Source organism: Miscanthus floridulus, chromosome 19 (genome assembly GCF_019320115.1).
Source record: "Miscanthus floridulus cultivar M001 chromosome 19, ASM1932011v1, whole genome shotgun sequence".
In the NCBI taxonomy this organism is placed as follows: domain Eukaryota; kingdom Viridiplantae; phylum Streptophyta; class Magnoliopsida; order Poales; family Poaceae; genus Miscanthus; species Miscanthus floridulus.
In genome coordinates this window covers 104,437,907-104,463,564 of record NC_089598.1, presented here as the reverse complement: position 1 = coordinate 104,463,564, position 25,658 = coordinate 104,437,907, and the positions used below count along the sequence as shown (strand labels likewise).

Genomic DNA, 25,658 nt, shown 5'->3' with positions numbered 1-25,658 from the left:
TAGGTGTCATAGTACTGGTGATGTTATTACTGTATGCCTAGTTTTGTAAAGATTGTAATGGCCAATAGAAATATGGACGTTTTAGTGGGCCAACTGATGTGTGTGTGATATATCCTTTTTGTTTCATTGCTATTGATTTTGTGTAACTATTTTGTACTTCTACTGGAAAGCAACATATATTTATTTAAAATTTTAGTTCTGATGGTGACTTTACACCAAATTGTTCTTTAGGACAATAGCTATAGACAGGATACAATAAGGTCAACCAAAAGGTTCTTTCCAATGAGATACACAAGCAGAAACTACTTGGTTCTTGTAATGATGTTACATATCCTCCTGACTAAAGTCAGAAACTACTGTGCCTCTCCAATTTCACAATCACAGGAAATACTAAAATTTTGACCTTTTCTGTTTGTTGACTTCCAGAATCATGAGTGAAATAGGGCACACTGTACAAGTCACTAACCTCTCGAGCAAAGTATCTGAAAGTGATCTTCATGAGTTCTTTTGGTTCTCTGGTCCTATTGAGCACATAGAACTTATCACAATAGTGCCCAACTGCTCATTTGTGCTACCTGCATAAAACATATACTGTAGTAATGGTGCTCTCCCCACTATGTGTTTCTGCTTCATAGGTTGATGATGGCCTCTAATAATGATTACCCATATGATTTGTTAGGCAATGCTTATGCCGACTGGTCCTTGATTAGCCATGTGATTTGTTAGCCATTCATGTGTTCTTATTGTTGCATTTATTTTGCTATCTAATTGGTGGTTGCTATAGTGCCAATTGTTAACTTTGGTAAATACCAACCATGGGGATGCCGATTATAGCTTTCCTGTTTGTGTAGGACGTTGCTGCCAGAATAATGGCCTTCTCACAACAAGGCTCAAGGGCAGTGTGCATCATTTGAGCAACTGGAGCTGTTTCTACAGTAACCCTTCACCAAGATTCAGACTCTGGTGGTGTGGTTACATATGAGGTATGTTGCTGTTGGTTATCATTGGCCTAAAAACTACTGCATGTATGTGTTCTGTTCTTCTCTTGTTGCATATTTGAATATAAATGTTTGCCCACTGTGCCAATTAAACAAAAGGTTTGCTGCTAGCATTTGCCTGGATAGTTGGATTGCTTGCATGTTACAGCTGAAGTATTGCTATCAAAGGGGAAAAATAAATCATAAAAGAAGGCATTTGTTTTCACACTTTCTCTTAATTAGTTAAGTATGCTGAGAACGTCTGCTTTCAGTCCAAGGTTGGGGTTATATCCTTGCAGGCCATACTATACAAGATACTTTCTTTTTTTCATGGAATTGTTCATGTATACTATGATTATTTTGTTCTCATTTAGTTTTGTACCCTTGTGCTTTATTGTTGATTTGGCAGGGTCGATTTGAGATTTATTGCCTTTCCGGGTCATACTTGGTGCTAGATGATGGTGGCACACGGACCCGAAGTGGAGGGCTTTGCATTGCTTTGTTTGGTCCTGACCATAGGGTTATTGGTGGGAGTGTAGTTGGAGTCTTGACAGCAGCTGGAACAATTCAGGTGATGGCTGATTTCTGTGTGATAGAGAATTTTCTCACATACATAATACTCAAATTTGAGTTCACAAAACCTCACAGCTTGGAAAATATGCTCCAGCTACTTTCAAGTTGTGTTGGTGCAGTATTATAGAAATAAGATGCATCCACAGTATACTACTGAATTTTGAAGTGCTCTGTTCCTATTAATATTAGCTGTTGATGAAAACCAAACAAATAAAAAATTCAGGTACATAATTGCAATCACAAATAATGTAAATTGCGATTATTGGGCACCGCAGTTGTAGTTCTGAGCATATGCAATATGCTGGTGTTGATACGCAACAATTTCACCATTGCATTTGGTTTTTATTCTTGTGTTATATAAACTGAACACACGGTGCCTTTTTTTGGATGCATGTTTCAGTTCTCTGCTTAGCTATCAGAAGTGACAGGTGTAATGAACCCTACCGAGGATGGTTTCTCGTGGGCGCTCCAGAGGATTCAGAAAGAGAAATTAGGCAGCTCTCAGGGAATGCAACGTGAAACTTGCGGTAGCGTTCGGCATCCTCAACGAGTGTTTCAATGCGGTGAAGGATCGGCGGACCAAGACTGACATGCTCCACCAAGCTGTGGATAGCCTTGGGTAAGTCTTTTTGAGTCAGAGTGAGACATGCACATTTTTGTACTGACCTTAAGATGTCATTCGGTTATATATTAGGTCTTGATTGTGTCGCTTATATAGAAGGTGTTTCGTGCTAGAACAAACAGGTATGAATTTAAACGGCTAAGCTACGAAGGGTTGTACACCATGGTTCTGGAGAAGGATGGAGAGATTGTTTTGTCAGCCATGCTAAGGTTTGTACACCAGCTGAATTTCGTATAGTTGTAGTCTGTAGTATCCTCTTCTTGGTTCCTCTTCTTGGATGTTGTAGAATAGTAGGAGCTCACATCTTGTAACTGTGTATTGCATATACTGTACAAGAAAGTTGTGTTTAGTATCCATTTCTTGATTGCACATTTATAAGTAGTAAATTGCACACTTAAATTTCTGCAATTATGGTGTTTACCATGTGCAATATCTAGTATTTATATATAACTTTCCTACTATTTTGTTTTCCTTTTTACATTTGATGAAGCAGGAAAAACATATGTTCAGAAAGCTTGCAATAGGAAAACTCTTTACTTTAATAGTCCAAGTGTACTATCATTTAGATTATCACATGATACTGAAACTCCTCTCACAATGCATATAACAACACCCATGTATGGTAATAGTACTCAGAAGACACAAACCTGCTATGCTATCACTTAACAGCCAAGCACCATGCCACTTAAAAGGTACAAACTAAAATCTGAAATGCAATATGCCAGGAAAACTTGTACACTTACACAAAGGAACTGACGAACAACAACAGACAACAATCAGTTGTGATTTGTGCCAACACATTTTATTTCTGTTTATTGTGATCTATGATTTGTGCCAGCACGGACAACATTTTTTGTCCTTGTCTTTCCATAGAAAAAATTGTTATTTGTGATTTGTGCCAACATATTTCATTTCCGTTTTTTGTGATTTGTGATTTATGCCAGCGCGGACAATATTTTTTGTCCTTGCCCTTCCATAGAAAAAAAATTGTTATTTGTGATTTATGCCAACACATTTCATTTCTGTTTATTGTGATTTATGCCAGCACGGACAATATTTTTTTGTCCTTGTCCTTCCATAGAAAAAATTGTTATTTGTGATTTGTGCCAACATATTTCTGGGACTGACAGGCTTGGTGGTTGTTGGTTGTTGTTGTTGTCTTTGTCTTACAATAGAAAAAAAATTGTATTATGTTTATTTTGAATATTGTAATGAGTTACACAAAGGAATTTCATCTGCAGTTGTGTATCTGTTTGTTTTCGAACGAACCAAACACAAATAAAATTTCAGTAGTATTCCTAGCTAACAGATTACTTGCAATTCGTTTTCAGTGATTCTGGAAAGAATTTCTCGCGTGTCTGTTTAGCCTGCAAGAAATTGGCATGGTGAATCTGGACGGAATATGTAGTTGTTGTTTAGGACTGCAAGTGGGATACGTCAATGAATCTGGACGCAAAAGTGGCTTAAGTAAATCTCGTGCAATTTTCTTTCAGAACTAAAAACCGAAGATATACCAATGAACTTGCATATAGGAGTAATAAGAGTGTATAAGCTTCAATGATTTCAACGCATTTTCTGACTATCCTCGTATAGAAAGCACACTGTGTGATAAAAAATAAATAAATGTGGTTTCATCCGGCAAAAACATAGCACTATAGTGGTTATGTGCTTGTTTTCGGGTGTTGTCATTTTTTTTGTCATTTCTGTAAAATTTCCTGAGAACAAGGAAAGTAGGACTCCATTCATTGACCGCTAACTCCTTTGTTGATGCAGTACAACATCTGACAAGAAACTGAACTAGCCCTTTTAATGCAGCCAATCGTTAGATGAGGGACAGTGACCCGGAGGTGATGCTTGAGGCAGACCTGAAGGTGAGCGAGAGCTTCCTGAACCAGATAACACTGCAGCTAGAAAGCTATGAGATGTCCCAGCACATACAGGAGCAACACACTATAGCCTGGCCTTAGGATCATCTTGCTGGTAAGCATGCTCAAGCACTCAAGATCCTGGTTGACATGTCAATAAATATTGATCTCTATGAACTTTCATACCTCTACAGCCTATGTCATGATTTGGTAATTTCGTCTACAGTACTTAATCTCACTAATGTCATTTAAAGACAGATTCTGACAGTTTGTCAAGAAACACAATGTTTGACTAAAAACTGAATTTCCTAGCTGATTTTGAGATAAATCCTCGGCATGTTCAGTAATTTTACGACACACATGCAGGGTAGTTGTTTACAACAACATACTGAATTTCTCATGTTTCTATTGTCCTTGTCTTTTGTTTATTGTGTTTTGTGCCAGCACCGGCAACATTTTTGTCCTTTTATAGAATTTTTTTGTGATTTGTGCCAACACAGACCACATTTTTATCCTTGTTTTTCTATAGAAAAAAATTATAATCTGTTTATTGTGATTTGTGCCAACACATACAATTTTGTCAGCTATCTTGCAATTTGCCTATGTGTTCTACAATAGAAGTTCTGGTTGTGTGCCTTGAATGGCTGCATTATTTTGGTGAACAGAAGGAATTCTCAACTACATTCTCATCCTCTTGGTAAGGAAGATAAAAAAGCCAACAACTTAGCTAATGTCATGGATGAAGGATCACTTGTACCACCTGTAGCTGTAGGTCCCAAACCAGCGTCTTACCTTGTCAGTTATATTTTCCTATATGCTGAACATCATGTCTGTTTGTTCTCCAAAAGTTTTAGAGAAAAGAACAAGTCATAATTACTACCAAAACTGAGGGTATGTCCCTGGGTCTCGCACTCGTGACTGGCCTTTGTGTGCAGTCTCATGATTTTATCTTTGTAAAAGTGGCAGAACCAGTTTATTGTTACTATTTGTAACTTATCACTGTCTCTGCTAATGTTTCATTAGTACTTAGGGAATCCTTGCTACTGTGGACAAATTCGGTGCATGTAGTTTTAGAATTGTTGTTTCTGAATTTTTTGTGCCAACTAAATTCAGACTCAAAAAGCAGCTGCATTTGAACATCCTTGGGGTTGCCGCATAATTGCATGCCACTAGCCATAGACACAGTCCTGCCCAAAAAAGGCACCATGGTCTAGCTCAACACAGACAAAAACAGATTTGTCTTTGTGCTAACACAGTTCAGAGTTTCGTTAATTGTGCTTGTCTGTGTGTCGCTTTTCACCAGTACAAGTTAACTGTACTCACAGCATGCTTCACATGCATGAGCTGGATTTTCTAATTATATACATAAACAGTATAGTTGCATTATCAACAAGTACTAGTTGCACTATTTGAAATGTGCAATTTTCGTATTTATGTTCTGAAATTTTCAAGATCATATTCATTATGCCTTTGTTTGCTCAGAATACCTTAATATGTGAATCTCGTCGGGTGAGAATATGCAGTGATCCTGGTGCTCCATATTCTGTGGACTATGGGCACTGGGCAGGGTTGTTTTAACTCTGTTGCCTGCTTGCCTGTGTGCCACCTTGCCTCTTTTCCCGACAGATTCTGTTTGTCTCTGTGTAAATACAGATCAGGCACAAGTTAACTCTATTTTTTTGTGTTTCTGTTTGTCTCTGTGTAAATACAGATCAGGCACACGTTAACTCTACTCGTAGCAGGCTTCACATGCACGAGCCGGATTCCCTGGTCAGGGAGATCGTGAGGAAGGTTTGGCAACAGTAATGGCAAGGTTTAGTTCAACAAGGAGCCCAATAATCTCTAATTTTCGCTCTTCTCTCCACTCTAATTCCCCTTCTAGATCCAGATTGATCGGGGGTGTTTCTTTCTTGCTGGAGGGTGTAGTGACAGAGTTGTAATTTCTGTGTACTGTTTTATTGGGCCGAATAGCTGCTTTGTGGCTCGAATGAGTAGTTATTTGATATAGCGGGTATCGGATCTTGCACCCGTTAAGGTTTGGCGGGCCCGGTAGCGGCTTTGGTTGGGTTTGCGGGTTCATTTGCGGACCCGTTTTGTTGCCTGCTACAGAAAAACAACAGAGAACAGATCTGACCTTTGGATGCAGATCCAAGGGCTCTGGACGTCGCCTGAGATGGTTCATATATTTCAGGCGACTGAAATATAGCGACTCCCTTTTTTTAAAAAAAAAAAGAGAGAGAAAAGGTTGGATCGTCCATTCCTCCCAGCAAGCAACCGCGTAGGTATCCCATATCCTCGCGAGAATACAATTAGTTAAAGTTTCCTTTTTGTATTATTAGTGCAGTGCAGAATAGAATTAGCTTCCTTGACCTCTCATTAATTTGGCTTTCCTGACCCGGTCCACTGCCAGATGCAGCGGTACCCAGGCAGAAAGTGAATCTTGCTTGCCCACCACTTCTACTTCTACTTCTACTTCTACCCCAAGAAGTCCCCAACCACCCGCGGCCGCCGGCACCACACCGGCCATGGTCCGCCTTCCCCTTGGCGACTCCCACACACTTGCCCAACCACACATGCGCGTGGTCCTCCCCCTCTCCCCTTTCCCCTTGCTTGTATAGTTGCCATTGCCAACCACCTCCACACCTCCTCGTTCCTCGGCCCTCTTTCTTCTCCAACCAAACAACAACCTCCCCCCCAAGAAACCCGCAAGCGCCAAGCCGTCCGGACGATGAAGAGGGAAGGGCGGCAGCACGGCACCGTCCGGATCAGCCGCAGCAAGGTGCTGAAGGCCGCAGCCGCCGACGCCGAGGCGGCACAGGAGCCGTTGGCGGTGGCGGCGAAGCTGACGAACGCGTCGAGGAGCACGGGTAAGTGCCGGCGGCCCCGGTGCGCGGGGTGCCACGCGCACCCCGTCACCAAGGCGCGGGACAAGGCCAAGGGCGCGCACAAGCTCCGCGCCTGCGACGTCGCGCTCAACCACCGCCTCGTGTCCTGGCGCGTCGTCGACCAGGGCGAAGGCGTCCCCGAGTACAGGGGCAAGTCCGCCTCCTCCCTGCTCGCTTACCTGGCCGGCGGCAACAGCTGGCACGAGGAGGACGACGACGCCGCAGGCGAAGGCGGGATAGGAGCGCCCGACGCCGGGCTCTCTGACCTCTACGACATCTTCGTCGGCCGCCGCGCCGACGACGACGCCGACGGCCTCGAAGTCGATCCTGATCCGGCGGCGCGTGATACTGACGTAGGTGATGTAGGAGAGATTCAAGCAATTGGAGAGCAGGGGCTGCTGCTGGATGGCCAGGAAGATGGGGATGACGAGAAGGATGAAGACGACGACGACATGGGGTTCTGCATGGTCGGAATCACCATCGCGGTGGAGTTCTCCGACGGCGAGGAGGACTGGATCGTGGTGGAGGAGATCTGATCCCAACCCCATCCCATCTCAGTCGATTTGGGAATTCGATGCCAGATTGCGAATAAGACTCGCCCATCCTCTGTCGGTGGTGTGTATGTGTATATACTACTACTGCTCTGTTAATTGCTTGTGTCCGTCCATGTGCATATGGTGACTGTTAAACTGATTGTGGTCATGGATTATTGCATGATTCAAAAACATGAATGAATTTCTCATCTGTGAATGAATAATAAATTTAAGTGGATTCTTCTTCTGTTCTTGGTGATTCGGCTATGATTGAAATTGAATTGCCAAGGTGGAGCAGATGTGTAGGTGATCATCTGATGATTTTCCCTGTGTTCATGTTCCTATTCCTTTCAGGAACATGGAATAGGATGCAGTCCTCGATTCCTCTCCTTATGTTCTTTCTTATCAATCTACTTATAACTGTTCTACTGATTACCGCAACTTTAGGTTCCTCTCTAAATTTTCTTCATGGTTTCAAACATCCTCAGGGCCCTACTATAGTTTGGTGGCCCACATAACTCCTGGTTGGTGCGCTGTACTGTGGTTTCCATTTCTAATTACTTGACATCTACCTACCCTGCCCTTTTTCGCTTTCTCAAGGTTTCATCCATAGTTCCATGCAAAACTCTAACGTATTTAATGCAACCATGCATTTTCTTTATTCTGAAAGACAAAGGTTTTACCTCTGTTAATTAACCTGTATATCAGTGGTCACCAAATTTCATCTGATGCGGTCATTATCATCCTATCATTTGATGGCTGTGTCTCAACGTTTCATTGGTGAAACATCTTTCTAAGGACTACTAGTTAATGGCCCATGCGTTTGAACAGGCACACAAAATAATGATTCTCTCCCAAACAACTGTGTGATCCTTAACTAATCCCTTGCTGCATACGTATGGTCCTGGTGAAGTAAATGTCAATTTCTTAGTTTTCAGTGCAGATTTAACATAAAGACATTTTTTGGCCTTTTCTACCACCAAATTAAACTAAAGTTATACTACTAATCTGCCTTTTTTAACCATCGAAACTAATCCCCTGTCTTCTTCTATTAAGGATCCTTCGTGGCATCAACTCCATTTTCTTTTTCATACTTTGTACTGGTAACTTATAATCAAAGGATTGACAATGTATTAGGACTGTATCAAGGGCACGTACGGGTGGGTTGAACCCGTCCTTCATCGCCACTTTTACAAAAAAAAAAAAAAAAAAAAAAAAACTGTCGAAGCCTGAAGACGCCGCGTCCGTCGTCTCGCGAAGGGACGGCTCCGTGGGGCGGACGAGACGACCCGAGCAGGGTTGTAGGAGCCGTCTCCTCGTCGCGACGGCGCGCAGATCCCGGGCGCTCGCGCGCGCGGGAGGGAGCAGTCCCGCCAAATCCGTCCTCTATATCACCGGTGAGCAGCAACAGAGCTCCAATTTTCTTCCTCGATCGGGTGCCCCAACGCCTGGATCTCCGCGATGTTGAGCGCCTCGGCGAGGAAGAGCAAGCTATTAGTCGCCGCAAACAAGAAGAGCAAGGGCGCCCCGGCTGCTACGTCGACGGAGGCGGCGGCGCGGCGTCGTCGTTCCCGGCGCACACCTTCGGTCGCGGAACCATCTCGACGGCGGCGATCCGCAACCTCAGTCGTGGTGGAGGCTCGTCGTTGGGCGCGGATGCCGCGGGCCAAACCCCAGGCCGCCGGAGCGGATCGGCGGCGGCGTTGGCGGGGTGCCCCATCTCCGGTTCCCTCAGCAACGGCTCGGCGACGCCCCCATCCTCCATTGGTAGATCTGGTGGAGGTGCCTTCCCCGTCGCTGCGACGGCTCCATCGTCGTCGAACAGTGGGTTTCCTTTCCCCCCTTCACCATCTACTGCTTGGTGGGATCCGGCCAGCGTTGATCCGGCTTCTCCTTCGTCCGATGCGGAAAAGGCGTAGCGAGTTGCTGGCATGAAGTGTCTTAGGAAGGCCCTTCTTCCTGAAACTGTCTGAACAAGTAAGTTGAGCAACCTGTACATGTTAAACAATCACTTTCATGTATTGCCAACTTGACATACATATATGCACTATTTTGTGTAGGTTTTTTTGGCGGACCTGGGCTATGAGGACTTGCAGATATGAATGTTGCAGCAACTTGATTGGCTTACCCAGTGTAGAGAGCTTCCGATCTGTGCGGGTTCTGGGGGGAAGGGTGTCAGGGGCAAGCCTTACCCTCGTCCGTGCAATGCGAGGAGACCGCGACTCTAACCCGGGACCTTCTAGTCACAGGCGATAAGACTCTACCGCTTGCACCAGGCCCGCCCTTCTTGCAGCAACTTGATTCTATCTAGAAATTTTATCCTATCTGTTAGTGAACTTGATTCTATCTAAAAACTTGATCCTATCTGTTAGTGAATTTGATCCTATCTGTTAGTTAAACTTTATCCTGTCCAGACAGTTATCTGAATGCGAACCTGCGTTTGCTAGCTGTTATCTGAACGTGTCCAGGAACTTGCTAGCTGTTGTCTGAATGTGAACAGAGCTTTGCTAGCTGTTATCTGAAGTTCTGAATGGTAACTGTTATCTGATTATGGTTCATTGCTATTTTTTGAATGTATAATATAATTATTATGAAGGGCGGGCCTAGTGCAAGCGGTAGAGTCTTACCGCCTGTGACCGGAAGGTCCCGGGTTCGAGTCGCGGTCTCCTCGCATTGCACAGGCGAGGATAAGGCTTGCCACTGACACCCTTCCCCAGATCCCGCACAGAGCAGGAGCTCTCTGCACTAGGTACGCCCCATTATAATATAATTATTATATTGATGGTTTCTAAGAATTATTGTAATCATATTGCTTTTATTTATCCTTGATACATTTTCAATCAAATAGCAGCACAAGGATATACAAAAATTTATTTATAGTTGATCCTAGCTGCATGCAAAGCATTAAACAGCTTAGAGACGGACCCCCGGCTGCGGGTTGTATGACCTGTCTTTATATGTGTCTGAATGATACATTCGAGGCGTTTGGAGACGGACTCTGTCTGTAGGTTATACATGTCCTAAGAGCATCTCTAAGAGACTCTCCATATCCTTCCTAAATACTAGGAAAAGAGATTTTAGTGAAAAACTACCCTCCAATAACTTTTCTAAATGGCCATCCAAATATAGTCGTTTTCTATTTCGGATTTTTCGCTAGTCAAAAATAGAAGACGAGAATGGCTCTCTAAAGTGTGCATGGGAAATAGAAAAACTGTTAGAGAGTGAATAGATATACAAAACGATTTTTATGCAAATGGCTCTCCAAACGGTGATTTACAAGCTCTCGGAGATGCTCTAAGAGCGTGTTTGCTTTCTTCCTAGGCAAATGTGCCAGGCGGGTGTCCGATTTTGGATGCATAGGATGATTCAATCCTACATGCTGCTGCACAGTGCACACCGTTCTGTTGTCCGAAATTGCTGGCCTGGCCAATGCCGAGTCGAGATCCCACAGTGAGATCATTGGTCTTGGCTTTGGCTGTAACGTGTGATAGATAGTTGCTAGTTCCCATCTCAGGAAGGAGTGGCTGACGATGCACAGGAGGAATCCGGCTTTTTACACGGTGAGGTGATGTCTCAGATGGCGACGAGCACGTCCTCTTGTTGTCCGCATCTCCGGCAGTACCTCCTTGATGATGCTGGTGTGCTCCGTGCCTTGCACTCCACCGGTAGTATTCACTATCTACTATCTAGAGCACTTCTGGCCTATGCACGAGTACTAATTAGCTATTGCAGAAATTCCAAAAAGACAGCTGATTTTTTTTGCCCAAAGTCTATAGAACTATTATATGCAACTATACCAGCATTTACAATGTCGTCCAGGAAAACCTAAGGGAAATCAAGTGGAAAGCTTTCACTAGAACATGGTCAAGCAGAAATAATGAATGCGTTTTCCAGCGATTAAACTGCGTTCGGCTGTCAGAACTCTGAAACTTATACAGGACAGGCGGTTGACATTGGCGGTTCTGAAGACCTCCTCCAGCCTCCATGGCTTCGATGTTGGGCTTGCACAGGACAGGGGGTCTTGGGCAGATCAGCGGTGTTCCTAGTGATCACGCCTAGCTCACTGCTCTGAGCACAAAGCATAACATGAACCTGCACGCCAGAGCTCTGACCACAAAGCATCGAAAGGAGCAATGGCTAACTGTCTCATAATCACTTAGCTCACTGCTCACTTGAGACTATTTAGAATGCAGGTGGCATACAAACATAATCTCTCTGCTCTGGAATCTAACATCAGGCAGCATACTTAAGGAGATCAAAAGACGCCCCTTGTAAACTTTCTTCTATAACTAAAATGAAAAAAAATGCAGTGCAAAGCTCTTAAGAGCAGCAAAGGCACGCACACCTAACCTGCCATAGATCATAGCACATACATACCTAACTTTGAGGTACCAAACTAAGCATTGTGAGTTGTGACTTCAACAGCAGTACAATCTTGCTCACTCACCAGCGTGCATACCAAAACCCATTCCATCCACCCATTTCTGCATGCAAATTTGTATTCCTAGACCAAACAAACGTGAGTGCTCACTCACCAGATCCTAATCCTAATAAATAACATTAGCAGTGGATGATGGTCTAAATTAGCCTGTAGCATCCTTTGAGTAGACAGTATTGTACTAATATTCAGTATCACATAAAACAAAAATAAACACTTCAACATACCAGAATGTGGTACATGCTTAAAATAGCTAATATATAATTCAGTCATTCTGGAGTCTGGACTCTGGACACTATCAAGTATTAAAATGGTGACAAAAAATTGAAGTAGCTTGCACTGGACTTGATGCTCAAGTGGATTACACCGTGCTTGACTGACTATGTACTAACTGTAACTGCAGAGTGCTGCCTTCATTCGCTGACACAATACGTATGCACAGTCAAGTTTTATATAGTATGAAGAGATGATTTGTATCTTCAGGTGTTTCAACCTTATGATGCGTACCTCCAAAATAAGAGCATGGTAACGCGGCAACTGCGCCTTCCCATCTTTGGCCTTGGAATGCACAAAGATGTAGACGAACTGATTGTTGCACTTGCACCTTGTGTGAAGCTAATACTGGTTGTGTGGCATCCTCACTAACTTGAATCCAAACTTGAGTCCTGCAGTGGTAAAAAAAACAATCACAATTGGTTACCATGTAAATAATCTGAAAGCCTGTTCGCTGGCTCGTATACGATCGTGGATTATAAGCTGGAACAGTATTTTTCTTTCACACCAAACCAGCCAGCAGTAAATAATCCACGATTGTTTACGACAAAACGAACAAGCTGATGATGGTGCCATGGCCCGTGGTATGAGGTGACAAGGCAAAGAAGAGCAAACCTAGAATGATAGAAGAACAAGATAAAGGGAAAACTGAATATAGAATTATCAATCGGTTTTTTATACATGCCACACTCATTAATCAGCTGACCCCTCTGTTCATGGTGAAAACAAAAGGCCAGTAGATTTTTACGATTTACCAGCTCCTATCCAATTCCAATGATGGAATTTGCTAAGAAATAGTGATGAAATATTTTCAAGTTGGTTCTTTTTAGAGATGTGAATGTGAGAGACATACTATAAGATTAAGGCCCTGTTTGGAATGCGGGATTTTTTTTCTGTTCCTGTACTTTTTCCTGTGAAAATGAACTGATTCCTGTGAAATTCCTGCGCAATTCCTGCATTCCAAACAGGCCCTAAACGGGTCAGACAAAGGAATAAGGTTTCATTTGACAGTATTTCATCACCACATTGGGCAGTTACGATCAACGGATCGAACTTGGGGAATCACGTTTCTCTGTGCACGAACAATTGTTTTCCTTCCCAAGCAGGATGTTCAGTGTTCACGCTAATGTCGAACTTGGCCTGTTCGTTATCTGGCTTATAATCCACGACTGGAACATTTTTTTTCTCTTACACCGAACCAGCCAACAGTACTTTTAGCCATAGCTTATAAGCCAATTCAGCCGAAACAAACAGTGATGATGAGCCATGCCAACCCTGCTACAGTGGCTACTGGGACTACCGATAGGCGATAATAGCATCAGGTCCATAGAATATCATGGCATATACACAATCACATCAAGTGAGTTCAAAACTGGTTGGCTTCAGAACTAGTACTACTCAATTGCTACTCGTGCTACAGACAAATGGTACAAAATCAATATGTTGTTGAACCATGGCCTCAGAAGTCAGAAATGCCGCGAGATGCAGCAAGGGAACCGAAGCATAACACACGCTGAAAACGAAACAGCTCAAACTCTGCATAAGCGAAGCGAGCGACACGAACAGCCCAACCTCACCATGATTTCGGCTACCGCAGCCGCGCACTCAATCCACAAGCTTTCGCGGCAGAGACAGGCGGAGGCAGCGACGAAGCCAGCGGGGGGCTACCCGTGCTCCAGCCCCCCCTACGGCCATGATTTACATGGAGCCCGGGCTTAGCCCAGGCTACCGCCATGAGGAGGAAGAAGAAGGCAAGGAGGGGCTGGAGGAAGAAGAAGAGGAAGCCAGCCCTGGCTTCGTCGATTCCTGGCTTCGTCGCTGGGCGGAGGAAGAGGAGGGGTCAAGAACAGGCTCACGGGTCCGTCAGTCAATGCTTGAAGCAACCGCGTGGGGTGGAGCCGTGGAGGGAGAGAGAGCTCTGGAATTGGAATTGTGCCATGGCGTGCGGTGCGGCACCTCGCCGTCTTCGCCTTCGGTTGAGAGGCGCGTCACCTGGCGCCCGCCAGAAAGTCACTGGAATGGGCGATGTGCGGACTGCGGATGGGTTCCTGGACGGCGGTGCCTGCCTGAGTATACGTGCGTGCGTAGGGAGATCGCCGTGGGATGGGGCCTCTCCTCGCACGAGATGTCCACGCAGACACGGCGACACACAGGAGAAGAAAGGTCGTGTAGCGGGCGGAGCACCGCGCGACCGGCATCCAGCAACGTTTGGCATGGTGTCCAGTCTAGCATGGCACGTCAACGGCCTTTTACTGCCGGCCCAACTCCTTTGTCATTCCTAAAGACCTTATGCCCTTGTGGGGGTTTTTTAATATTTTTAATACCTTTTTATTTAATATTTTAATAATAACCATCGTTAATTTTTTTTCAGCAGTGCGGTTAGCGCGACAAAATCACGCCGCCACGCTACATGTGCTGGTGCGGCAAGATCTATCACGTTGGATGGCGTTGTCACACCACTCTTGTTGGCGTGACAATATATTTTTTGTCCCACCAGGAGTGCACGTGATAAGACTCAAACTTAGAAAAATCATAACTCGTCGATACGAGTTGGATGAAGATGATTTTTATACAAAAATTATAGGTCTCCATGAGATTTACAACTTCTAGTTTAAGTTTTTTCATTTTAGTACATTAAGATGCTAAAAAATAATATAAGATTCAGCAGCATAATAATCACGTACTAGCGCTTGTCGCATTAAAAAAATAATATATTTTTTGCATGGTGTCAAATGAAGATACTTTTTTATATAAAAGCTATAATTGTTAGTGAGATATACTTTATAGTTTTGAGTTTTTACATTCGAGGTCGTTAAGATATTCAAAAAATAATATAAAGTTTCAACACGTATTAATCGTGCACCAATGCTTGTCATGTCACGAAAATTATATTATTCTTGTATGGTGTTAAGTGAAGATACTTTTTATATTAAAGTTATAGCTATCGATGAGATGTACAAGTTTTTTTTAGTTTTGAAGTCTTTCGATTAAGATTGTTAAGATGCTCAAGAAAATAATATAGATTTTGAGGAACATATTACTACCATACCAGAGCTTGTCTTCTTAGAAAAGTCATATATTTCATATTTTAGCTCCGTTCGCTTCGCTGAAAAAATGAGCCGAAATATTGTTCCGGTTGATTTGTTGTAAGAGAAAAACACTTTTCCGGCTGAAAAAACAAGCTGAAAAAGACGGATTCTAAGAGAAGCGAACAGGGCCTTTAGGTCCCATAAAAGTACTTTTTAAAATGAAAGATGTAGATCTTATCAAGAGCTAGTATAAAAAGTATCGGAAGATATAATTTTATTAAAAAACATAAGCTTTGGTACACGATTAATAAACCCCTTAAAATAATATTTACAAGCATCCTTAAAGATATGATTTTTTTCTAAAAGGAATCACCCCCCCCCCCCCCCCCCCCCCCCCAAACCACACAGATATGGACTGCACGCATGGTTCAAGAAGAGGTAAGAAGACTTGGGACTCACGACACAAAGATAGAAAATACATCGTGCATGTTGTATATGTTACTGAGAATTATTCTCTGTTTTCTAAATCATAAGATAGTTGTAAAAGCAATAAAGGGCGTACCCAGTGTAGAGAGCTCCCGCTCTGTGCGGGGTCTGGGAAAGGATGTCAGTGGCAAGCCTTACCCTCGCCCTGTGCAATGCGAGGAGACTACGACTCGAACCCGGGACCTTTCGGTCACAGGCGGTAAGACTCTACCGCTTGCACCAGGCCCGCCCTTCAAATAGTTGTAAAAGCAATGTATCTAAAAAATTAAATAGTATTATAATTTATAATGGAGCGAGTACTTACCGTGTCAACTCGTAGGTTAGCGTTATGTTTGGTTACTTCCTAGTTTATTGGTGGTGTATAACACTATAAGAGCATCTTTAAGAGTCTCTCTAGATCTCGTTCTCTAAATTATCATTTGGAGAGTCATTTATATAAAAATTATTTTCTATATCTTTTCACTCTCCAATAGTTCTTCTATATCTAGTGTGAGCCATTGTTGTCTTCTATTTTTGGCTAGCGAAAATACGGAATAGAATAACCAATTAGAGAAGTTGTTGGACCAAAATCTCTATTCCTAGCATTTAGTAATGATATAGAGGGTCGGTCGGAGATGCTCTCAGCTAAGGGAGTTAATGGTGGATCTAGAATAAGAAAAATCCATCTATGATGAATTTTATACTGCAAATTTATGTAACAGAGCTATCGTATATAAAAGTAAGAGATGCTAATACGACGGAATAAGGACAACCATAACTACAACTTATAGGCAATGTTCAATTGTACTAAAGATGGAATCTTCAGTCACGAGTCATAGTTGTTGACCATAAACATAACTAAAGGTATAAAGAAAAGATTGGATGATTTTAGTGATGGTGAATGAACTACGAGAAAAATTAAATCAAATTTAGAGTTGGAATGGCACGGTGGGCTGATGAGTGGTCGCGGCCGTTGTCAGCGCCGAATGATCGGATGCACAAAAAACAGTCAAAGGGAGTCCTACCAAACCGAACCTACAAAGAAAATACCATTACAATATACAGACAGTTCTGCTAGGTATCATACACTGAAATAAGTCGAATTATGTGAACAGCCCTAGGTTAGAACGCATGTCATTCTTCTTTCTCCGTTTCGTTAAAACCAAAGCGGCGTCATCGTCTATGATACACACAGCGGCGGATTCAACGGTGGGGTGGGGGGCTCGAGCCCCCCGTATCGATAACGGAGCTCTGGAGCCTTCTGAATTTTTAGGCAAAGTTCTATTATGTAGGTGGAGTTTAAATTTAAGATCGAATAGCAGTTGGAGACATGTTGCTGTCGTACTTTTGTTCAGCCCCTAAATTTTTTTCTGGATCCGCCGCTGGATACACACCACACTGCACTGAATTCGTCTAGAACTTGGAATCGTCAGCATCCATCTCATCCAGCACAAAAAGGTCAAAAACCACACGGCGAAATGTTTTCCCCGTTGACTGATCAACGCGTTCTCAATGAAAAGTACGCTGTGAGGCTCGATGTCATTGTCGCTGCTGCTGCTGCTGTCCTGCTCCTGCACCGCACGTCCGCACGAGAGGAAGGTGAGTGAGGAAGAAGAAACCGCATGCAGATGCTGCAGGGGACGAAGATGAACCGTCGGGGTCTGGATGCAAAGCAGCCTCGTCACGGACTCCGGAATAAAATACTTCGTACGTACGGAGTATAGCTCTCGTCCGTCCTCGCACAGACACACTCTCTGCTTCCGCAAAGCTCCTCCTCCCTCCTCCACAGGAGTCAGGACCAGAAATTTCTGTCCTCTCTCCCACCACCTCAGAACAGAACTGATCCTCCCCTTTTTCCTTTCTTTTTTTTTTCTTTTTCCCTCTTTCGCGAATCCGTCCGGCCGGTTCAGTTTCGACTCGCGCGGCCCAGAGCGCCCGTCCGAAACCGCCAAATTCCCTCCTCCTCGCCTCGCGGAGCTCAGCGATTTGAGGTAATAGTCTCTTCCCTTCCCTCCCCCCCCCCCCCCCCCCCCCCCCCCCCCCACCCGTTCTCGGCGGTTTCTTGGGGGGTCGGGGTGTTCTCGGAAATCCCCGCCGTGTGTTGCGCTTGCGATTGCCTGAGTGGGTTTTGCCGCTCTGTGCGGTTTCGCAGTCGGTTCCGGTGTAATCCCCCCTCCTTTGGGTGAGAGGGCGTTACATCTGGTTCTTGCCTCGATTTTGCGTTGGGATTACGGGTGCCTGCCGGAGGGGTTGGGGTCGTGGTTGGTGAGGATAATGACTCGTGCGATCAGACTTTAAAAAAATGCGTCTTTATGCTGACGGATGGTATTATATACAAATCTCCTTTTGTTTCTCGCGCACTAGAGCCTCTGATGATCAAGTAAAGCGCTAGTGCCTTGTGGAGATTGGTTGTGCGTGCATGGAGCCTTCGATGATCAAGTAAAGCAGGTAAAATAGCTTCCCCATGATGTTGGAATCATGCGAAAGTTTCCGGGGCCTGTAGTCTTGCTCAGCTCAACAAGTAGGATTGCTCGAATCATGTTGTTCATGTGTTATTCAGCGGCTTGGAATTTGGGGGCGCTACTTCTCTTGTGGTGTTGGTTGTGGAAGCAGTGTGCTTCATGATTCAGACGCCATTCCCGTGGTCTTTCTTTTGTCCTGTCCTTGAGCGTCCTTCAGCGGTCCCCGCACGTCAAATTTGACAGGCCAGGGATTTTGCGAGCTGTTGTGATGGTTTCCTGAATTATATGAGGGAAAAGTCTTGGCCTACTTCTACTTGCGAAGGAGAAAAGTTGCAACACGTGGGAAACCCTGCGGGGAGTGAGGACAAGGTTGAAGTTTTCAAGCTGTGATGTGTCCATGCGTAATGCTCACATTTTTCTGCTGCATCTGTTGCATTTCTGGGTGTGTATTGTCTTGGAAACTACTTGCTCATGTCATTGGCATGTCACTTAATGTGCGGCGTGGATGCTTGAATCCTCTTCAGTTATGGTTTTGTAGTTTTCTTCTGTACTCCATCCTTGGTTTATCTCACATAAATGGTAGTTGTCAAGTTAATCTGATTATCATGTCAAGTCATTATCTCTGAATAATTGCCCTGACACTGACAGCGATTGGAACTAACTATGGGGGAATCCTTGCTATTGCTGTTTGTTTATTTACTCCATCCTTAGTTGATTTAACAGAAATGGAACCTTTCATATATATTTGATTTTCGTGTCAAATCCTTGTCTTAACTGTCCTGAGAATGAATCAGTAGTTCTGATAAATATTACTAATTTGGATCTTCTTTATTGAACTTGTGACACTACAGAAAACTAACTGGTCTACTAGGAGCCTAGAGTGTGCCAGAATTTTTGCCACTGCTTGTCCTGACTTGCCAACCTACAATGGGATGGGGAAACACCATTACCAGGCGCCTCAAGGTTTTCTCTATGGCACTGTTTATCTACTTCGACTATAAGGTGTGATTCTATTCCTGTTCTCAATGATGTTTGTCCAAAGACAGCCCCTTCCATTCTCTCGAAACAGATTAACATCTTCTTGATGCACAAGCAGGCTGTTCAGAAGAGAGTTCAATGGGTTAGCACTGGTAAAAAGAGTGCTATATGGAAGAAAACACATGAGCGAAATGCTCGCCGTGTCCTCAACCTGATGATAGAGTTAGAAGGTTTATGGGTGAAAATGGGCCAATATTTATCCACAAGAGCAGATGTACTTCCTGAACCTTACATAAATGTCCTCAAGCAGTTGCAGGATTCACTTCCTCCACGCCCTTTTGAAGAGGTACGCATGCTTGTCCTTGAATGAATGGAAGAATCAAAGATTGATAATTCTTGTCTGGTCCTGATATAGTATTGACGTGCAGGTTACTTAAGCAATTACTTATCCTAGTTCTTGTCTCTGCTGTGCAGGTTCGTGGAACAATAGAGAAAGAACTTGGAGAACCCATGAGTGATCTATTTGCTGATTTTGTCGTGGACCCTCTCGCAACCGCATCAGTAAGTACTGTATTATCAAAGTGAACTTTAGTTATCTCACTGAGTCACCAGGTCACGGGTTCAAAGCAGCCTCTCCGCAGATTTTGCGGGGGAAGGCTTGCCTCGATTTTTCCCTTCCCCAGACCCCACTCATGTGGGAGCCTCCGACACTGGGTCTGCCCTTTTTAACTTTAGTTATCTGATATACATCATAGTGTGCTCATTTCATTTGAGCCTCCCAATGAACATTTGGTAACAGATAGCGCAAGTTCATCGTGCAACTCTAGCAGATGGCAGAGAAGTAGTTGTCAAAATTCAGCATGATGGTGTCAAGGAGATCATATTAGAGGTTTATCTCTAACCTGCAAGTATGCTGTCTAGCACAGTTGGAGTCTATTACATTTTTGTATTGGTGGTCAGGATCTGAAGAATGCAAAATCATTGGTTGAATGGATAGCGTGGGCAGAGCCTCAGTATGATTTTAATCCAATGATTGATGAATGGTGCAAGGAGGCTCCAAAGGAACTTGATTTCAACCATGAAGCAGGTATTTTCCTTGCTCAGGTTATTGCTAATATTGCCATATGCTTTCTGCGCGATTTTCCATGTTCTGTCCCTCTTTAAAATTAGAGTCAAAGCCTAGTGGCTCATGAAGAGATTGTCTTGATAATGTATGGTATAAATTCTTCAATTTTAGAGAACACTAGGGCTGTCTCCAGGAATCTTAGTCGCAAAATTGACTGTGGGAGTGGCAGTGTTTCCAATGCTGTTGATGTACTCATTCCAGAAGTTATTCAGGTCTATCTGTCAGTTTCTATACTGTTTGTCATATTAATTTCCGAAAATCAAGCTACCGTCATCTGACAGACTGTTCTTTTGTGTGTCAGTCAACTGACAAGGTTCTAATTTTGGAATATATGGATGGGATTCGCTTAAATGATAATGATTCATTGGAGGCATTTGGTGTTGACAAGCAAAAACTGGTCGAAGAGATAACCCGTGCATACGCTCATCAAATATACATTGATGGCTTCTTTAATGGCGACCCTCACCCTGGTATTTAGATTATATTCATTTTGGGAAGGTTTCTTTCACCTTTCTGCTCTGCATTGATTGCACATTAATTCATAGTCGCATGCATTTTTCTCTTCTGTAGGCAATTTTCTTGTGAGCAAGGAACCTCCGCATAAACCGATTCTCCTTGACTTTGGGCTCACTAAGCGCATATCGAAATCTATGACGCAGGCACTAGCAAAAATGTTTTTGTCATGCGCAGAGGTTTGTGAACCTTGATCTTCTAAATAATGCACATTCCCTTCTTTCCTTACTGTAGATAGTACCTTGCTAGTATAATATAAAACTATTCCCTTCTTTTCTTACTGTAGATTCAGAACCCATGCAAGCATGCATTGTTTATTTTCTTGTCTTTTCTTTTAACAATATTATCTGTCTTTTGGTATTACTCGTTCATGATGTGATAAGACTGGTAATTAAGATGCCCATATCCCCAATAAGTGAAATCAAGCAGCCTTGGGAGATATGTCCTCAAGCTATATCCCTAAGCTGTAAGCGATAAGTTGAGAACTGAGCAATAGCTCGCCTGGTAGAGCCTCCAGCTGAGAGGGAGGACACCCAGGCTTAAACCTAAGTGCTCAAAGGTCATATACCTCCCTGAAGAGTTCGATACTCCCCTCTCATAAGACGATTAGACGAATTCAAAGGGATGTCTCTCCCTGGACCTGGAGTCACTTGACTTGTTTTTGGAAATTTTGACATTTCATACCCAAGTTTACAAAATAGCTTGCCATGTAGTTTCCAGCTTATCATACTTTAGTTAATTGATGTAACATGTTGTTCTGTAGGGAGATCATGTGGCACTGCTGTCAGCATTTTCAGAGATGGGGCTTAAACTGCGGGTTGACATGCCTCAGCAGGCTATGGATATTACCACAATATTCTTTCGCCAGTCAACCACAGCAAGTGAAGCAAAGGTAGGCTGAAGTCTACTAGATCCATTGTTCGTCATCTTGTCTCCATTTTAGTAATTTTGGATATTTGGAGTAACAGTTTATTTGTGGTTATTCATACTTATTAGGAGAACATAAAGGCACTAAATGACCAAAGCGAGAGAAATAAAAAAGCTCTTCAAGAAAAGATGAAATTGAACAACAAGGAGGTTCAACGCTTTAATCCTGTGAGTTGGAATGCTTGGCTTGCTACTTTCCAGTTTCCACAGCCAATAAATGGGGTGTCACATGGACATTTTCATGCCTTTAGGTTGATGCTTTCCCTGGGGATGCCATAATATTTATGAGGGTCTTGAATCTCCTCAGAGGTACAGTATGTGTTTGGTTTGGGCTTACTCGTTCCTCTAAGGTATCCAGTATCTTAATGACATTTATTTTTTCAAAAAAAAACCTGCAGGTCTTTCAGCTTCACTAAATGTTAGGATAGTTTATCTGGACATCATGAGGCCATTTGCTGAATCAACTTTGTTAGGGTGAGATGCTATTTACTTGACATTGTCATGCCAATGGTTGCACCATCTTTATAGTAAAAACGTCACCTCGCTCATTTTTTTCATTGCTGATTTTTATGTCTTCACTTTGGTCAGGAGTTTGACACACGGACAAATACCTAACAGTCAGTGGATTTTTGACTCACCTGCTAACTCTGATGTGGAGTCTAAACTGAGAAATTATCTGCTTGAGTTGGGAAGAGACAAAATTTTAGGAATACAAGTAGGACTCTCCTATGAATCTATTATTCAACTACGCTTGCAGAAATTCTGTACAAAATTTAGGATCTATGTGCGGAGCACTTACATTTGTGTCTTCCCTAGGTCTGCGCATATAAAGATGGAAAGGTCATAATAGATACTGCTGCTGGTATGTTGGGGAAGTATGATCCCCGACCTGTTCAACCTGATTCTCTCTTTCCTGTTTTCTCAGTGACTAAGGGTATCACTGCTGGGATGGTACATTGGCTTGTGGACAAAGGGTGAGTATTAATCCAGTGCCTAGTTTCTTTTAACCTTGCCAGTTTAAATCTGTCTGCATGATATTAGTTTACACTATATTACAGAATTTGGTGTGCGTATAAATTGTTTCTCATCTTTACTTATAGCATCTTCATGGAATCTTTCTGTAACATTGTGGCATTCCACTCCTTTATAATATCCCAACTGGTTTGCCTACAAAACAAGGATATTCGTTCTTTATATGCTTATTCCATGGAAAATTGCTTACTTAATGGTCCACCTGGGACTATTTTAAGAAAAATGGTCCAACAACCATTTCTAACCTGTCTGTTTTTGTGAGTGTAATGTAGAATTGTCAAAATAGATGTTAAGAACTTCAACTGTGCATTTTGACATTTATTCGACAAGTTGAAGTTGCACCAGCTATTGTGTGACATCATAATCCAATCTTTCAGGAAGCTGAAGTATGAGGAAACAGTTGCCAACATATGGCCAAATTTTGGAACTAATGGAAAGGAGTTAATAAAGGTAACATATAAAACTTCGCCGCGTCTGTTATTTGATGAGACATGACATTTCTTGGCTAATAGACTATCTCATTGGCTACTTCCTAAATCCTAATAAAGGTCCATCATCTTCTAAATCACACATCCGGTTTGCACAATGCATTGGGTGATGTGGTGAAGAATGATCCTTTGTTGGTATGTGACTGGGAGGAGACACTAAACCAGATTACGAAGTGTACACCTGAGATCGAACCTGGTTCCACACAAATTTACCATTACCTCTCCTTTGGTTGGCTGTGTGGGGGAGTCATAGAGGTATGTTTCTTCCTGCCATCACATAAATTGAGCCTTGTTTGTAATGAGAGAGTTGACCTTTGTTAATTATGTTAATAGACTGTTGTGTGGGTCATACTAATTTTAAGGTTAATGCTTAGCTAAATTTAGATGTAAACCCCCATCAAGTTATCTTGTTTGGGTCCCATAGCTTAATTATGGGGGTCTGTAAGTCAATGTAATGTTGTAACTGAATTTCATGAATCTAACTCTGGTATTTGACAATAATAGCATGCATCTGGGAAGAAGTTTCAAGAGGTTCTAGAAGAGGCTATTGTTCGTCCTCTTCACATTGAGGGGGAGCTATATGTTGGCATTCCACCAGGTATGTTGCAGATCTCTTATGAATCAGGGCTTAGACTGATTACAAATATTAGATCCTTTTTTTAACACTGTGCACTTAATCTGTAGCTTATTTTATGATAAGAAATCCAATTTGCTCTCGAGATTTATTTCTGGTTGTCCTCAGGAGCAAGAAAAAATAATTTGATATCACGAATATTAGATTTTCCTAGGAGGGAATGGGGGGGGGGGGGGGGGGTTCAATGGAGGGCAGATATTTGTCAGCCAAACTATGAGTGTGGGAGAGACTACATATGCATCTGTAGAGTACTGCATCGGTTTAATGATTTAAATTTTTTTACTAATGAAGTTGAAGGCTTCAGCGCCACAGTTTTAGCATTTCATGTTGCAATAGTAAATTTCAGGTAGTCACCCTTTCTGTATGATTTCACAATGTTTATTGCTTATTTGGTCAGTTCATATAAAAGGTAGTAAATCTTTATCTTGAAGTTTCAAGCTCCTCGATGGAATATCTACTCTTACCGATATGCATACTATCTTGTTCTAATACCTTTTTGTCTGACATACATGGCATTCTCAGGTGTTGAATCTCGGCTGGCAGCGCTGACAGTTGACACCGAGGAGCTCCAGAAGCTATCAGGAATCAGGGCAGGGGCAGATGTGCCACCAGCTTTGCTGAACAACATCGCGCAGATGGCGTCTGGCCTACCAGCTCTTTTCAACACGCTAAATGTCCGGCGGGCCATCATCCCTGCTGCCAATGGCCACTGCTCCGCTCGTGCGCTAGCTCGATACTACGCGGCGCTAGCGACAGGTGGTTCTGTTCCTCCGCCGCACTCTTCTGGCTCCAAGCCGCCCCTCGGCAGCCATGTGCACACCCCCAAGTTCCCGACCGCGCCACTCAAGAAGAAGGGCACTGGAAAGAAGAAGGGCGGCAGTGGCTCCACGGGAAACCTCCAGCATGTCAGCTGCACTGACAAGAACGGGTACAGCCAGCTGCGCACCAGCGACGCCGACAGTGAAGCTGCGGCGGTGGTGTTGGGAAGTGGCGGCAGCAGCAGGATGTTCAGCAGCGACAAGATCCTCGACGCGTTCATGGGCGTCGGCGAGTACGAAGGCATGGCGCAACAGGACGGCAAGTTCGGGCTCGGGTTCAGGAGGTACAACAATGCCAGCAGCGGCAAGATGAGGTACTTCGGTCACTCCGGGATGGGCGGGTCGACCGGGTTCTGCGACGTGGAGAACAACTTTGCCATCGCGGTTATGGTGAACAAGCTGTCGCTGGGGAGCGTCACGCGCGGCGTCATCCGGCTCGTCCTTGAAGAACTGGGCCTGCCTGTGCCGGACGAGTACTCGGCCACCGGGGAGAAGGGGCCTGACATGGTGCTCACCCTGACGCCACCTGAGCAGCTGAGATGACAGACGGCGCAGACCAGTTTGGTTTGATAACTTGTGTGAAACAAGATTTAGCGTATAGAAGGTGGGTGGTGGCGGGTTACAGAAATTTTTGTGGATCAGTATATACTCCGTATTAATTAGTATACGATATATATACATGCGTGCCACTTTGATTTTGACGTGGCATGTAAAACTCCAAGGACTGTTTGCTTCGGCAAATTCTAGTGTGTAATGTGTACGGTCGGTGAAAGAAAATGGTAACCTGGTAAAGTGAAATACAGACTTTGTGGGGATAAATCTGCACGCTCTACGAGCTGAGTACTGGGAATGTTCCATCCAGTGGCCGGTACAAAAACTTATTGAATAATATTTATCAAGGCGGGCTCGTCTTGCTTCTTAGAATTTTCTTTAAAAATAATATTTTTAATGATTAATTATAAATCTAGAAACAGTTATACTAAAATTTCCAGTACTCAGATTTTATTTGCCTCCTCGATC

The 25,658-nt window shown here is 43.4% G+C and overlaps 2 protein-coding genes and 2 long non-coding RNA genes across 7 annotated transcripts; all 4 read left to right on the top strand.

Moving 5' to 3' along the window:
* Positions 1-2,102: 2,102 nt before the first annotated feature.
* LOC136529808 (uncharacterized) lies at positions 2,103-6,244 on the top strand. Of its 2 annotated transcripts, XR_010777422.1 has the most exons (3): positions 2,103-2,169; positions 3,988-4,152; positions 5,749-6,244. It is a non-coding gene; the product is annotated as an uncharacterized lncRNA (long non-coding RNA). The 2 variants fall into 2 exon arrangements; XR_010777421.1 differs by lacking the exon at positions 2,103-2,169 and having other exon boundaries at positions 3,409-4,152.
* Positions 6,245-6,626: 382 nt separating this feature from the next.
* LOC136528305 (uncharacterized) lies at positions 6,627-7,702 on the top strand. The gene has a single exon (XM_066521251.1). The coding sequence runs from the start codon at positions 6,766-6,768 to the stop codon at positions 7,456-7,458; it is 693 nt and encodes a 230-aa protein (XP_066377348.1). The 5' UTR covers positions 6,627-6,765; the 3' UTR covers positions 7,459-7,702.
* Positions 7,703-8,453: 751 nt separating this feature from the next.
* LOC136529208 (uncharacterized) lies at positions 8,454-9,965 on the top strand. The gene is made up of 2 exons (XR_010777229.1): positions 8,454-9,432; positions 9,516-9,965. It is a non-coding gene; the product is annotated as an uncharacterized lncRNA (long non-coding RNA).
* Positions 9,966-17,332: 7,367 nt separating this feature from the next.
* Positions 17,333-25,457, top strand: LOC136527252 (uncharacterized). Of its 3 annotated transcripts, none has more exons than XM_066519902.1 (19): positions 17,333-17,651; positions 18,974-19,124; positions 19,219-19,446; positions 19,575-19,661; positions 19,900-19,989; positions 20,061-20,187; positions 20,338-20,438; positions 20,528-20,696; positions 20,797-20,918; positions 21,503-21,631; positions 21,736-21,834; positions 21,918-21,975; positions 22,065-22,140; positions 22,255-22,381; positions 22,483-22,640; positions 23,076-23,148; positions 23,247-23,441; positions 23,691-23,784; positions 24,343-25,457. In XM_066519902.1, exons 2-19 carry the CDS (start codon positions 19,050-19,052, stop codon positions 25,179-25,181), a joined length of 2,847 nt encoding a protein of 948 aa, XP_066375999.1. In that variant the 5' UTR covers positions 17,333-17,651; positions 18,974-19,049; the 3' UTR covers positions 25,182-25,457. The 3 variants fall into 3 exon arrangements, with proteins under 3 accessions (XP_066375999.1, XP_066376000.1, XP_066376001.1); XM_066519903.1 differs by lacking the exon at positions 17,333-17,651 and adding an exon at positions 17,785-18,108; XM_066519904.1 differs by lacking the exon at positions 17,333-17,651 and adding an exon at positions 18,203-18,491.
* The last annotated feature ends 201 nt before the right edge of the window (positions 25,458-25,658 follow it).